Genomic DNA, 13503 nt, shown 5'->3' on the forward strand with positions numbered 1-13503 from the left:
GGGCATGCCCCCTAACCTCTCTGGGCCTGTCTGCCCATCGGTGAAATTGAAAACACCCACGAGGTGTTCTTGGAGCCGCCGAGAGCATGCTCATGCCAGGTGCAGCATTCGTGCCCAGCGGGCAGAAGGGTGAGTGCTTTAGCCATTTCCTTAGCCTTCCCAGCAGCTACGCAGGGTGGGTGGCATCCATTCAGATTACAGGAGGGGATACTGAGGTCAAGTCAGTACTCTTGGAGGAGGCGAGGCCATCCTGTTGCAGCATCACCTGCCAGAGCAGGTGGGCAGCTAGCAAATGGCGGCCTGAGGTGGGAGCCCAGCATGCCCCATGCCCGGGACTTCCCAGGACCAGCCCTGCCGCCCTGGTGCTCCCCTCCTGGCCGCACAGCCTCCTAGCCTGTCGCCTCGAAGGTCAGGCAGGTGAGGTGAGTCCAGGGGCAGTAAGCAGCTGTGGCTGATGCAGGGTCAAGTCCCCCCGCCCCTGCTGACCTCGCTGGCAGGCGGGATGCACCAGCACAGGATGTTGTGCCACTGAGCCTGCTGGGCTAAGAGAGGCAACTTGCACATCAGGAAGGGGCTGAGAAGAGGGGAGCCGGGAGCCTGCGCTGCTGGGAAGTGGAGAGAGGAGAGGGGATTATGACCCCCCTCTGCCATCCCCAGCTGCCTCCAGAAGCAGACCCTGGGCAGGAATCCCAGAATCCCAGCCTACCATCTACCAGCTGCAGCAGGACCCCAGGCCTTGGCTTCCTCGTGTGACACCTGGGTGTCAGGTGAGGATCCCAGCAGCTGGTGCGGCCAAGTCATCGCGTGGCATCTGGTAAGGGCTCAATGCAGAGCAGCTCATTTCTTCTCACCCGCTGATCCTTCCCTTCCAGGGCCAGCGCCTGTCCCTCCAGCTCCGGACCCCCCTGTTTAGCTCCCAGGCTATACTTCAGAAACGGGGCTCTCTGAAGGGGGCAGGGAGGGACCGCTACTCAAATCACAGCAGGTCCAAGGCTGCGGCCCACAGGCTCCTGGCCCTTGGCTTATTCCCATATTAATGCCACAGGAGGCGTCCCTGGGAAGGCCCCAGGCCGAGGGAGGGAGCGGGGGTGGCCAGCATCACCCAGCAGGGGCCACCAGGGTCCCCTTGCTGACGCGCCCACAGCCATACCCCGTCCTGGACACCCTGCTCCCTGATAACCGTCCCCCAAGGACAGTGAAGCGCTTCCCCAGATGGATGGGCCCCGGCCGCAGGGAGAGAGCAGTCTGGAGTCCCCCACTCCCCCCACCCAGTCTGTGCACCCACCCTGCCCACGGGGCCTGGCCCAGCAGCACCAGCCTGCTGCAGCTACCCTCTCCCCTAGGGCGGGGACAGGGAGCCAGCAAGCCTCAGGCCCTTCCCCAGTGGCTGCAGCTCTGAGGCAGGCCTCCGTGCCCTCCCCCACTGCCCCCTTTAGGCTTTGGGGTTTCCAGGTGGTGGTGTTTCCTATTCCCTCTGTAGTTCTAGACACTGAGCTATATCTATTGGGCTGGATGGTCTTCTGCCTGGGGATAAGCAGATGGCCGGGGCGGGACAGGAACCAGGTCCCAGGCCCACAAGGGTGGGCAGGGAGCTGCAAGGGGCCTAGGCCAGTTTTCAGATGCAGGGGGCAAGGGGTGGGGGTAGGGAAGTGGCCTGGGTCTGTGGGCCTTGCCATGGTTGGGACACAGCCCCAGACTCCCCCTGGGAGGATGGCTGTAGCCACACAAACAACAGGCACAGCAGAAGCTCTGGCCAGGCCTGCCTGGGGCTCCCAGCCCCTCTTGGGTAGAGGGCATGATGCCAGGTGCCCCAGGCTCCTGAGCCTTCTAGACCCCTGGGGGCACCTCCACGGCAGTGAGGCGAGGTCTATGTTCAATTGCTATGGCTCTGTAGTCAACAATTACCAACATAGCAGCCTGAAACAACCCAAATTTATTAAATCACAGCTCTGTGGGCCAGAAGTCTGGGTGGGCTCCGCCGGGTTCAGGCTTGGCCTGGGGGGCTCTCATCTGGAGGCTGCGGGGAAGAACTGGGTCCCTGAATCTCCTTGACTTCCTGCAAAAAAAGGGGGCACAGAGGCCGGGCCGGGCACCAGCTGGCTTGTATGTCTCTGGGGACGCAGGCCCAGCCCCTGGTTGGAGCTGGAAAGGGTAAATATGAACAGAAGGGGAGAGAGGGATCATGAGACCAGGACACATGGGAGGCTCCTGCAGGCTGTCTGGCGGCTGGGTTTGGTGAGCCCCAGGGGGTAGGGGGTGAACAGATGGATGACACCTGTAAGCCTCAAGGAGGAGGGGGCAAGGTGGGGGAGACATGCAGGTCGTCGGAGGGACCCCCCAGCCTCTAGCTCCGGGTCAGTGTTACTGCACTAGAGGCTAAGGTGAGCCCGAATCCAGGGGCTGTAGGTGGCCACGTTGGTATAGACGCCCGGACGGTTGGGCAGGGCACAGCCCTTGCCCCAGCTCACCACGCCCACCAGCACCCAGCGCCCAGACTTCACGCAGGTCAGGGGTCCCCCAGAGTCACCCTGCAGGAGGAAGGCAAGCCTAGGTCTGGGCCGTCTGGCGACTTGTCATGGCAGTCCCGGGGCTCCAGTCCCCGAGGTGGTGCCTCCTGGCTGGGGGCCAGGACAGGCAGCCCTGGGTGTTGGGTTCTAGGGAGGCAGGGTGCTGAGCTTGGGAGCTAGACCCCAGGGCTTCCAGGCAGCTTCCCACACCTGACAGGCGTCTCTGTGGCCCTGGACATAGCCGGCACACACACTCCCTGGCAGCACTATGTGCTCCCCGCGGGGCAGGTTGGTGCCCATGTGGTAGAGGCGGTCACAGGTGCGCGAGTCCAGCAGGGGCACCCTGACTCCCTGCAGAGGTCGCCAGTCTGGAAGGGGCTCTGGGGGGAGGAAGGGGGGCTTCTGAGAACTGGGAGAGGCGGGGGCTCACAGTGTGTCCCGCCAGGCAGGGGTGGACTCTGCCGTCCAGCTAGGAGCTAGGAAGGAGGTTTGGGTCCCCGGAGGGAGGTTGGAGGTGGTGCCGGACTGAGACAGCGCAGGGGCTGGGATCCCCCCTCCCCGCCCGGGGCCGCCTCTCCCCCCCCCCGCCCCCCCCCCCGCCCCCTACCGCACCTCCAGGGTGGAGGCTGCCCCAGCCGGTGACCCAGCAGAACGTGCCGGGGGGCGGGCGGGCCTCAGGCAGGCAGACGGGCTGGACGCGGGCACTGAGGGGCACCGGCCGGCTCAGCTGCAGCAGCGCCAGGTCGCCGCGGGCGCGCTCCTCGCTGTGGTCCGGGGGCAGCAGCACCCTGCGCACCTGCGCCCAGAGCCCGCGGGGAGACGCGGGGCCCAGGTGCAGCGCCCCGAGGCGCACGCGGTATTCGGACGGCAGCGTCGGCCTGCACCACGGGTGGGGGGCGTCTGAGGGCGCCGGCCGCCGCGCCCGCCTCCCCCTGCCCCCCGCCGCCGCACCCCCCTGACCTCAGGAAGCAGTGCGCCGCCGTCAGCACCCACTGGGGGGCGATGAGCGAGCCCCCACAGACGTGCGCCCCGCGGTGCTGGATGCTCGCCTGCCACGGCCACTGTCCGTCCCGGGCGTCCCGGCCCCCCACGATGCGACTGGACACCTGGGGCTGCCCGCAGGCTGCAGGGGACAAGGGGGACTGAGGGCGGGAGGGAGCTGGGGCCCAGGAGACACAGGGCCCAGGTCAGGGAGGGGCTGGCCCAGGGACTCCGCAGCTTCCTTACCTGCGGATTCCAGCGTCCCTGTCCCAGTGGCTCCTGGAGGAGGAAGCAGAGAAGGGACAGGATTATGAATTTGGTGTCAGATAACTAACGGGGTGAGCAGGAGGGAGGTCACAGATTAGGAAGGAGGGTGGACGGTACTGGTCGCTCGGAGCTGGTGCCAGGCTTTTGTGCAATCAGCAGGCTGGCCTGGTTACCTGATTTAACCCTCCCTGGGGCACTGGCAGGTGGGGTCTCACCCGGTACACACATGGGCCTGAGCTGGGAGAGAATGGGAACCCATGAAGCCCAGATCGGGGTGCCCTGAAGTACTCTAGGGGCACCAGGCCAGAGAGAGATGAGACAGGACACCCGGGAACACCCCGAGCCCCTGCGCCCCACTCACCCAGCAGCAGGAGCAAGGCCTGGAGGCAGGCAGCCCCGGTCATTCTGTCTTTGGGGCTGGGCCCGGGAAGGGCGGCACTGCTCAGGGTCTGGACTCTGGTCTGAGCCTGCAAGGACAGGAGAGGAGGGTCCTAGCCCCAGGCCCCAGAGACCCTCTGCCTTCCCTCAGCGCCCCCCAACCCAGGTCCTGGGCATCTCCCAGGGGCACAGGTTCTATGCACTTCTATGCACGTCCCTCTGCCCACACCCCAGGGGCTCTGGCTGTCCCCCCAACCCCTGCAAGATGTGAGCTCCCTCGCGTCCCCAGGAGCCCTGGAGCCCTCCCGGCCCCTACTTCCAGGTGGGCGCCCGCTCCTGGCAGCCCCCAGCCCTGCTCTCACCCGCTAGGCTGGTGCACTCCCTGCTGACTGGGCAGGGGAGGCCCTGGGGGCTTAAAGGGCCAGAGGGGGTGGGGGCCCTGCAGCGATTAAGGAGCCAGGGCGGGGCTGTGGCTTCACCAGCAACCTCAAACAAAGATGCTTTGAGCAGCACTTTCCAGGCGAAAGGAAAGGGACACCTGGGTTTGTCAAAGGATGCGGCTTGGGCCAAGGGGCCAAGAGCTGGGGTGGGAGCTGGGCCTGGGGGTGGGGGCGGGGGGGCCGCAGCCAGAGACCTCTGGACAATCCTGAGCCTGAGCCTCCCTCCCGGCTGTCCCTGCAGGTCCCGGCTGTCCCTGCGGGTCGCCGGCGCTGGCAACACTACTGCTCTGTCCCAAAACCCCAGCGCGGCCGCGACCCCACCTGCCCCAAGGAGCCCACCCAGACCCGCGCTCTGCCCTAATTTTAAGCCGCCAGCGCTCCTCGTGTGACCGGAAACAGACGCAGACTTGACCTTGGGGCACAGTCCACTCTTGAATTGGGTGTGGCCAGGACGTGAGGCTGCTGGCCCGGGGGACGCCAGCAGATGCTGGGGACAAGGCTTGGTGGAGGGTGGGGCCTGGGCCGTGTCCACCATCCGGAAGGCAGGCTCGGGAGCGCCCTTTTACCTGGTGGACTCTGCATCCCACAATGGTCCCTCCAGGTCCCTCCAACCGGGCCCTCCTGCGGGTGTGTCGCCCTTCCCGGTGAGGGAGGGGGCCTGAGTCATATCTGCCCGGCTCCTCTCTGTGAGGTGGGGTCTGGGTGTCTGTCGCAGCTCAGGCTGCCAGAACCCAATGCCAGACTGAGCCACTGGGACGAACATCTCTCATGTTCTGGAAGCTGCCAGGCCCATAAACCAGGTGCTGGGGAGGTGGGTCCTGTTCGGAGACCTCCTCTCCTTCTGCATGGGCTGCAGTCCCCTCTCCGCCTGGTGGGGGGCAGGTGCTGGACGCAGGGCGCACTCTCTGAGCGCTCTTCTTACAAGAAGAGGGGCCTGCGGGATCAGAGCCCACTCTCAGGAACCATCTTAACCTTGACTCTTTCCATACAGGCCCGATCTCTAAATATAGGCACTGGAGGTTGGGCTTCAATATGTGAACGTTGGGGGGGACCCGCACATCCAGTCCCTAACAGTCCTCCATGGCCAGAGTCGAGCCCAGCACAGAGCAGGCACTGTGCGCAAATCAACGGGCCAAGCAGGGCGGCAGGCTGGGGGTGAGGGCGAGGGCCACAGGAGAGGTGACCTGGCGGCATCCTGGCACCAGCTTTTCACCTGCAGTGGACAGAGGGCATGACCCTGCTGTCCACGCTCCAGCCCTAGGTGTCTGCCATTAGGCCGTGGCATGCTCCATCTCCAGGCCTGACACCGTGCGGGCAGGTTGTTCTTCTGTAAAAGGCTGTTGTGAGATGAGCTGGGGCAGCCCAGGCCCAGCCTGCAGTGGAGCCTAGCTGATGCAAACGCATAAAAGTGCTACAAGAATGAAAGCAGCAGCCTCCTGTCCTCCCACAGCTCCTGACCTTTATGGCCTCGGAGGGCTTGGTGGCAGTGGGGCCACAGGTGTTCCCCTTGGGGCAGCTGGAGGGGCTGGTGAGATGGTGACAAGAGACCCTGGGGACACACCACCATCTCTGGGGGTATGGGCCAAACCTGAGAGGGGAGCTGGCCAGCTCTCATGTCCTCTCATAAGTTATCTTTCTGGCTGAATTAACTGGAGAGGGCTCTGGGGTTTACAACCCAGACCTGCATGGTGCAGACAGCTGGAGCAAGGGTTGCCAGTGAGGAAGTGGTCCTGGGGTGACTGGGAGGGTGTCCAGGGAGCCACCCAGGGCCACAGAAGGCTCTGCAAAGCATAGACTCCAACATGCAAACCTGTTTATTAAAAAGGGGACAGTTGGGGGAACCGGGCCTGGCTCAGCAGATGGCCCCAACTCTCAGGGGCTCTGCTGGACTCAGGCCAGCTACAGGAGGGAGGCAAGCCAGAGCAGAGGGAGGAGCAGCTGCAGGCAGGGGGCAGGCCTCTGAATGCTGCTGTGGGCCATGAGCATCCTGATCCAGTTGAAATATGCACTGATGTTGGTGTAGACGCCAGGCCGGTTGGGCCTACCACAGCCGGATCCCCAGCTCACGATTCCAACCTGAATCCACAGCCCTCTCTTCTCACAGGCCAAGGGTCCGCCTGAGTCACCCTGGGGAGCAGTGCAGATGAGCCAGGCCTGGGGTGGGGCCGGAGGGACCAGTGGAGAAGTGGGGCCAGTAGGAGGGACTGTGGAGCTGGGCAGACTGGGTGCAAATCCTACCCCCCACCCCGGAAGTGAACAAGCCTCAGTTTCTACGTCTGCAAAGTGGGGCAATAGTCTCTATCTGCCCCCCCCCCATTTTCAGGTGAGGATAAAAGGAGGTTCAATTAATGCAAAACAATGCTTGTCTTCCAGCCTGGATAACTAAGGCCTTCTGTTTTTTCTCACAAATAAACGCTAAGGGGGGGTTGATGAGTATCACAGTGGTTGCTCCCAGGCTCCAGGTCCGGAGGGGTGGTGCCTGGTTCCAGCAAGGCGCTGTTGGGGCTGGAGCACTCACTCTACAGGCATCACGGCTACCATCCTCGGAGCCAGCACAAATCATGTCATTGAGGTTGTAACTGAGGATGCTAGGCTGTTGGAACAAGTAGTCACACCTGGAGTTGTTTATGATAGAGACCTGCACTTCCTGGAGATTCTAAGGAGGCGGTAGAGCTGCCAAGGGTTGGGGGTGACAGAGAGAGAGAGATGACTTTAGCCCTTCCTCTGCCATCTGGGACAGGGGTGAGGTCCCTGGGGCACCCACAGAGCTGGGGACATCACTCTCGAGGACTCTTCTGTGCCAGCCCAGCACCCTGCTCATGGTGGGTGATGAATAACATTGCAGAAGGATCCAACGGATGGACAGCTGACACTTGGTTTCCCTCTTTGTAGAAGGGAGATGACAGCCCCCGCCTGAACCACTGGGGAGGTCCCTTAGCCACAGCATGCACAGGGCTGCAGGGGGTGGGGTACAAACACACTGAGACAGTTTAGGATTAACATACTACACCTGCAGCATCCAGCTTGAAAATGCCACGGATTTGTTAAAAGATATGTATCTATATCCAGAAGAAGCTGAACAATCTCTAAATAGGATAAACACAACGAAATCCACACTGATATATATTTTCATCAAACTATCAAAAGATGAGGGTAGGGATGCCTGGGTAGCTCAGCTGGTTAAGCATCTGCCTTTAGCTCAGGTCATGATCCCAAGGCCGTGGGATCGAGCCCTGCATCAGGCTCCCTGCTTAGTGGGGGGCCTGCCTCTACCTCTCCCTCTGCCTGTTTTTCAGTCTATCTGTGCTCTCTCTCTTTCTGTCAAATAAATAAAATCTTTAAGTAAAAATAAGTAAAGGCCTTGAATAGGCATTTCTCTAGGAAAGATCTACATATAGCCAAAAAGCACATGAAAAGATGCTCAGTATTACTGGTCATATTAGGGAAATGCAAATCAAACCCACAATGAGGTACCACTTCACATCCACTAGTATGGAAAAAAATGGAAACAAGTATTGAGAAGAAGAGAAATTCTAACCCTCATTCATTGTTGATGGCAATGTAAAATGGTGCAGCTATTGTGGAATGCTGCTTCTTGGTTCCTCAAAAAGTTAAATATGGAATTACCACATGATTCAGCAGTTGTATTCCTAGGTATATACACAAAAGAAAAGAAAAGAGGTATTTAGGGACGCCTGGGTGGCTCAGTGGTTGAGCATCTGCTTTCAGCTCAGGGAGTGATCCTGGAATCCTGGGATCAAGTCCCACATCAGGCTCCCTGCATGGAGTCCGCTTCTCCCTCTGCCTGTGTCTCCGCCTCTCTCTGTCTGTGTGTCTCAAGAACAAATAAAGAAAATCTTAAAAAAAAAAAAAAAAGCAACGAAATTCCGACACATACTATAACATGGACAAATTTTGAAAACACTGCATTAAACGAAAGTAACCAAAGGGCCACGGAGTGTATGAATCCATTTACATGAAATAGCCAGAATAGATAAATCCATAAGGACAAAAAGCTTGTTAGTGGCTGCCAAAGGCCAGAAGGAAAGGGTAAGGCACGGTCACTGCTCAGTGATTGTCAGATCTCCTTGGGGAGCGATGGAAATGTTGTGAGACTTGACAACGTTGATGGTTATACACCATGAATGTATTAAATGCCACAGTTGCACATTTTTAAATGGTGAATTTTATGTGTTGTGAGTTAAATCTGAAATAAAAAAAACCCAAAACACCTGAGACCTTTCTGACAAGCCCACCCCCAAAATTACCAAGCCCCTGCAGCCTGGGGAGTGTAGCCCCGGTCCAGCTGGCCTCCCTGTCACTGGGGCTTCTGGCTCACAGTGTCTGGATGGGAGAGGGAACCCGGTGCAGGGACAGGAAGTCCTGTCCTTTCAGGGGGAGCAGCAGCAGACAGCAGGGGAGCAGACAATGCTGAGCTGCCCCCAGGAGGGACCCAGCTGCACACAGACCCAGGTGGGGACTGCTGAAGCTGGTGTGGGTGGAACAGATGGTGGAACATAAGACCCCCTGTGCACCTCTCACTTGCCCCCAGCCTCACCCTGGTTTTCCTGGATGTCCCCCCAGCCAGTCACCCAGCAGTTGGTCCGATTCTGGAACTTGGAGGAGGAGATCATAATACAGATGGGCTGGATATACTTATTGTAGGTGACAAGAGGACAGCTTCAGCAGGGCGATGTCGTTGAGTGAAGTCCCCTCAAATTGGGGGTATATGATAATATCCTTCACCCTGTAACGATGGTAGAAGGTCCACAGTTTCCAGTAATGTGGCCTAGAAGACAGCTCACCAATATGGGCCGTCCATTTTGAGGGATCACTGTGCCTGGCAAGGGAGGAAAGAGCAGTTATGAGTCCTTAGAGAACGGAGGGCCACCTGAGCACACCTGGGGCCCACTTCCTGAGGGGAGACTGCTTCAGGTGCTACTAGGGTGCATCCTGGACAACAACAACAGAGTTCCTTTCATGGCCCAAAGTGTCCAGTCTAGTAGAAATGATGACAGCCCAGAGAAGATAGTCCAAAGTCCTAGAATCTGAGGCCTTTGGGGACATGGAGGTGAGGCAGCCGGGTGCCTCCCAACCAGCCTGTCACCTCCCACTGCCGTCCTAAAAAACAATGAACGAAAAAAAAAAAAAAAAAACAGTGAACGGATGCACAGGACCAAAGCTGGTGGCATCCAAGTAGCTGCCTCCACCTGGGGCCACAGGCCAGGCTCTGTGCCCAGCACTTATCCGCCTCCTTCCACCTCCTGGTACACTCCGTCGGGAGGTGGGATGAGGAAGGGGATGGCGGCGCTGCTACTTGGGGAGAAAAGCCAGAAAAGCACGACACAAAAGTGTGTGTGAGTGTTCTGAAGAACATTCTAGAAGATGGAGAACAGGGTTTTCCTCACGTGGCTGCAGCCGGGCCTGGGGCTGAGGGGCACCCGAGGGGGCGGAAGCAGTGCGTGGCCGTGAGCACCTGGCGCTGAGCAGGCTTGCCCCGCAGTGCTGGTGCCTCCCCCGGAGCAGGCTGCCCTGCCAGGGCCAGCGCCCCGGCTCCAAGTCCTTTCCGCCCACCACGCGCGGCTGGATTTTGTGGAAGCCGCAGGGCCCTGCGATGGACAGGCGGACAGACGGACAGGCGGCTGAGCCCGCGGGCGCGAAGGGCAGGGGCTCCCGGGACGGCGGGCGTCGGGGGTCGCGGGGCGGGGCCTCCCGGGGCCTGGGGACCCTCCCCGCGGGGTACGCGCCCGCTTCCACCCCCCCCCCCCGCCCGGCAGTTACACGTGAGCATCGACGAGTTCTCGAAACCTGGGGGGGGCGGGGGGAGAGGAGACGGTGAGGCGCCCCCGCGCTCGGCGGTCGGGGTCGGGCCCGTGGGCAGCTCGTCCCACGTCCCGGCGCCTTACCTGCGAACAGCTGGTCGCGGTCCTGAAACTCTGGGGGGGGGCGGGGGGCGGGTGAGCTCAGCCCCGCCTGCACGCCGCCCACCTGCAGGGCCCCCGCGGGGCTCACCCAGCCTCCCGGGCGGACCAGCAGCGCCGCCAGCACCAGCAGCAGCGCCCCGACGTGCGCGCCCATGGCCTCCTCTCCCGCCTCCTGCGCCGCCTCCGCTTCTGCCCGCTGAGGGGGCCCGGGGCGGCCCCTGGGGGAGAGGGAGCGCCCGCCACGCCGCCCGCGCCTGCCCCCAGCCGGACCTCTGGGGGGTGCGGGGGTGCAGCCGATGTCCTCCCGGTGCCGGCTTGGCCCTTCCTTCCCCTCGGGCCGGCGCCCCCAGCCACAGCGCGCGCCCCAAAGGTCCTGCCTGCGGCGACCCCGGGGTCCTGGAGGCCCCCGCCCACCCCCTCCTGCGGGAAGGGCCGGGCTGGCCCACAGCCCGGTCTCCGGGACTCCCGTGGGAACACAGGAACAAGTCCTCCAGAGGGCGCGCTCGGCCCCGCGGTATGGGGCCGAGCCAGGAAAAGAAGATCCCTTTCTTTGTTGGGGGAGATGATGGCGGCAGGTGTAGCCCCTCCCTGAGCCCACGCCCCGCTGCTCCCGCCCAACCCAGGCTGCCCCTGGCGGCGGCCCCAGCCCCCCTCCGCTTCCTCCTCCTCTTCCTCTGAGGTAAATTTTGGAAGTTGAAACCTCAAGGCGGTTTCACGGACACCATGAGGTCCTCCATCCCAGCGTCCCTGTAACCAGTGACTCCCCCAATGCGCCTTGGGGTGTGGGGGTTGTGCCCTCTCGGTGTCCTGAGCATTAGCGCAGATGGGGGAGGATTTGCAAAGCGATTGCCTTCTGAGGTCCGCCCAGCCAGAGGAGAGCCAGTGTGGGCTTGCAGGAGTGTCCCTCGGTGGGAGCCCGGGGCCCTGCCCCACAACGCCCCGGGGTGAGTGGCCAAGGGATCAGGTGCTAGAGGCAGCAGCAGCCAGAGCGCGGTCCCTACCTGGAGGAGCAGGCGAGAGAGGTCCTCAGGGTGTCCTTGACCCAGGGCACCTTGAAGGAGATGCCTGTGAGAGGCACTCGGTGCTCGGTGACCACGGAACCTTCTCCAGACCATGAAGCTGGCCCCCTTGGCTTCACACACTGGCGTGCTCACCCCCATCACCTGCAGAGTGAGGGGCTCAGGCAGGTGGACTCGGGACAGATGGGGCCTGTGGGAGGCCATGGCTGGGTAGGGACTGGGTCCCCAGGCATGGCAAGGGGGCAAGATTTTTCCCTAAAGTGGTCCCCCGGTGTGGCCTTTGGCACCACAGCACTTGTAACCGGCCAGTGTCCTGTGAGCTCCTGCGGTCTGGGCCAAGCGTGGCACGTTGGTTGCCCGCGACACCGCGCCAGCCACCGCATCCTGATGCTGTTCGGGGAGCTGCGGCCCGGAGGGTCGCTCAAGCCGAGGTCCTGCCACAAAGGGTCCAGGCTCCCGCAGCCCACAACAGCCCCTCTGACCACCTCTCCCTCGCCCCCCAGCACCCCCCAGCACCCCCCCTCCAAGCTGTCTTTCTTTTCCTCGTGAACTCCAAGCTTGCTCCAGCGGGGGGCGGGCTCTCCCTGCGGACTCCTCTCCGGAGGCTGCTCCATGGCTTCTGGTCTTGTGCTAAGGTGACCCCTCAGCAAAGCTTGCCCAGCCCCCCTTCCATCTCCAGCAAGCTCCATGCCCCTGGCCCCCCCCAAGAAGTCAGCCATATCGAAAATGATCTCATTCGGTCACATGTGCACCTGGCTGTGGGCTGCCCCCACATGACAAGCTATGTGGAATTAAGGGTGGACAGAGAGGCAAGGAAGGGAGGGGGAAGGAGAAAAGGTAGAAGAGAAGGAGGGAGGCAGAGCATATCCCAGGGTGGGGGGCTCTGGCCCTGGAGGGCCCCATTGCTGCCATCCCAGAGGGCCCTCCAGATATCCTGGCCCAGGAGGAGCAGTGTGGAGGAGCACGGGGGGGGGGGTGCAGGAGGTGGCCCCTCCAAGCTCCTTAGGGGACGTCAGCTCTTGGGGATCCTCAGACGGGGTGCGCAAGGCTCAGGGAGGTCACTGAGACCCCTCCAGGTGGGCGAGGAGGTAGCATGTCCTCCTCTCCCTCATCTGTGCCGCCACACTCGGCTGCCACCCCTTGAGGTGCCCACAGACGGTGGAGGGCAGCAGCTGGAGCTCACGTCTGTGCTTACTTGTGCTCACCCTCCCCTTGGTGTGCCCGGCTGGCTACCCAGCGCGTTGCTCTGGCTGGCACATGTTGGATACGAGCAGCATCTGGGGCCTGGGGAGCGTGGTGACAGCAGTGATGACCCTGGTGTCAGCCCGTAGCTGCGGTCTGAGTGCCGGATGACCCCGGAGATCCTGCACATGCTCGTCTCCCGCAAGGCGGGCTGCGGTGTGGGGCTCATGTTCTAACACTTGGGGCTCCAGGTTTGTGGCCGTCCTTAGCCACCGCCCCCATCCTGCCTGCACAGCTGCTCCCCACCGCCCAGAGAGGCCCGGGGCTGGGGCTGGGGGTACCTCCTCGGTACCTGGTCACAAAGAGACAGCCCTGACGGGGACACCCAGGCCCTGTGCATCCAGAGAAGCCTCCAGAGAGGGAGGGGTGTGGGGTTTGGGTGGGCTTGGCTGCAGGGACAGGGGACACTGGAGAAGGCGCTGGAGGGGTGGTGGTGGGGGCTCAGAGGATGAAGGGTTCTCAGCCTGCTGCCTGGGGGCCGAGGGGGCCGCTGAGGATGTGACCACTCGGCTCACCTGTGGGTGGGAGAGCCAGGCATAGGCGGGGTGGCGCCTGTCCCAGAAGGGGCTCAGCCTGCCGCCTGCCCCTCCCATGTCCCGCCCGATGGAAACCGTCGCCCGAGGACCCAGCCTGGGCTCCCTCCTCCCGCTGCCTGCTGGCTCACACATCTCCAGCAGGTTCCAGGCTCCTGGAGAGCCAAGCTGGGGAAAGAGGGAGAGGATGGCCGGCGAGCTCGGCCCGGCTC

General features: G+C 62.2%; 2 protein-coding genes across 2 annotated transcripts; both read right to left on the minus strand.

The window, feature by feature from the left end:
- Positions 1-2297: 2297 nt before the first annotated feature.
- Positions 2298-4159, minus strand: PRSS33 (serine protease 33). The gene is made up of 6 exons (XM_041750859.1): positions 4117-4159; positions 3735-3767; positions 3468-3630; positions 3120-3385; positions 2718-2887; positions 2298-2528 (listed from the first exon to the last, which is right to left on the minus strand). The coding sequence occupies exons 1-6, from the start codon at positions 4157-4159 to the stop codon at positions 2370-2372; spliced, it is 834 nt and encodes a 277-aa protein (XP_041606793.1). The 3' UTR covers positions 2298-2369.
- Positions 4160-6472: 2313 nt separating this feature from the next.
- LOC121487099 (testisin-like) lies at positions 6473-12927 on the minus strand. The gene is given in 10 exon segments (XM_041748541.1): positions 6473-6700; positions 7092-7246; positions 9132-9244; positions 9246-9413; positions 10050-10182; positions 10355-10381; positions 10480-10715; positions 11499-11598; positions 11804-11950; positions 12750-12927. Coding segments are annotated over 10 exon segments (1485 nt in total).
- Positions 12928-13503: the final 576 nt, after the last annotated feature.

Source organism: Vulpes lagopus, chromosome 3, assembly GCF_018345385.1.
Source record: "Vulpes lagopus strain Blue_001 chromosome 3, ASM1834538v1, whole genome shotgun sequence".
Lineage (NCBI taxonomy): Eukaryota > Metazoa > Chordata > Mammalia > Carnivora > Canidae > Vulpes > Vulpes lagopus.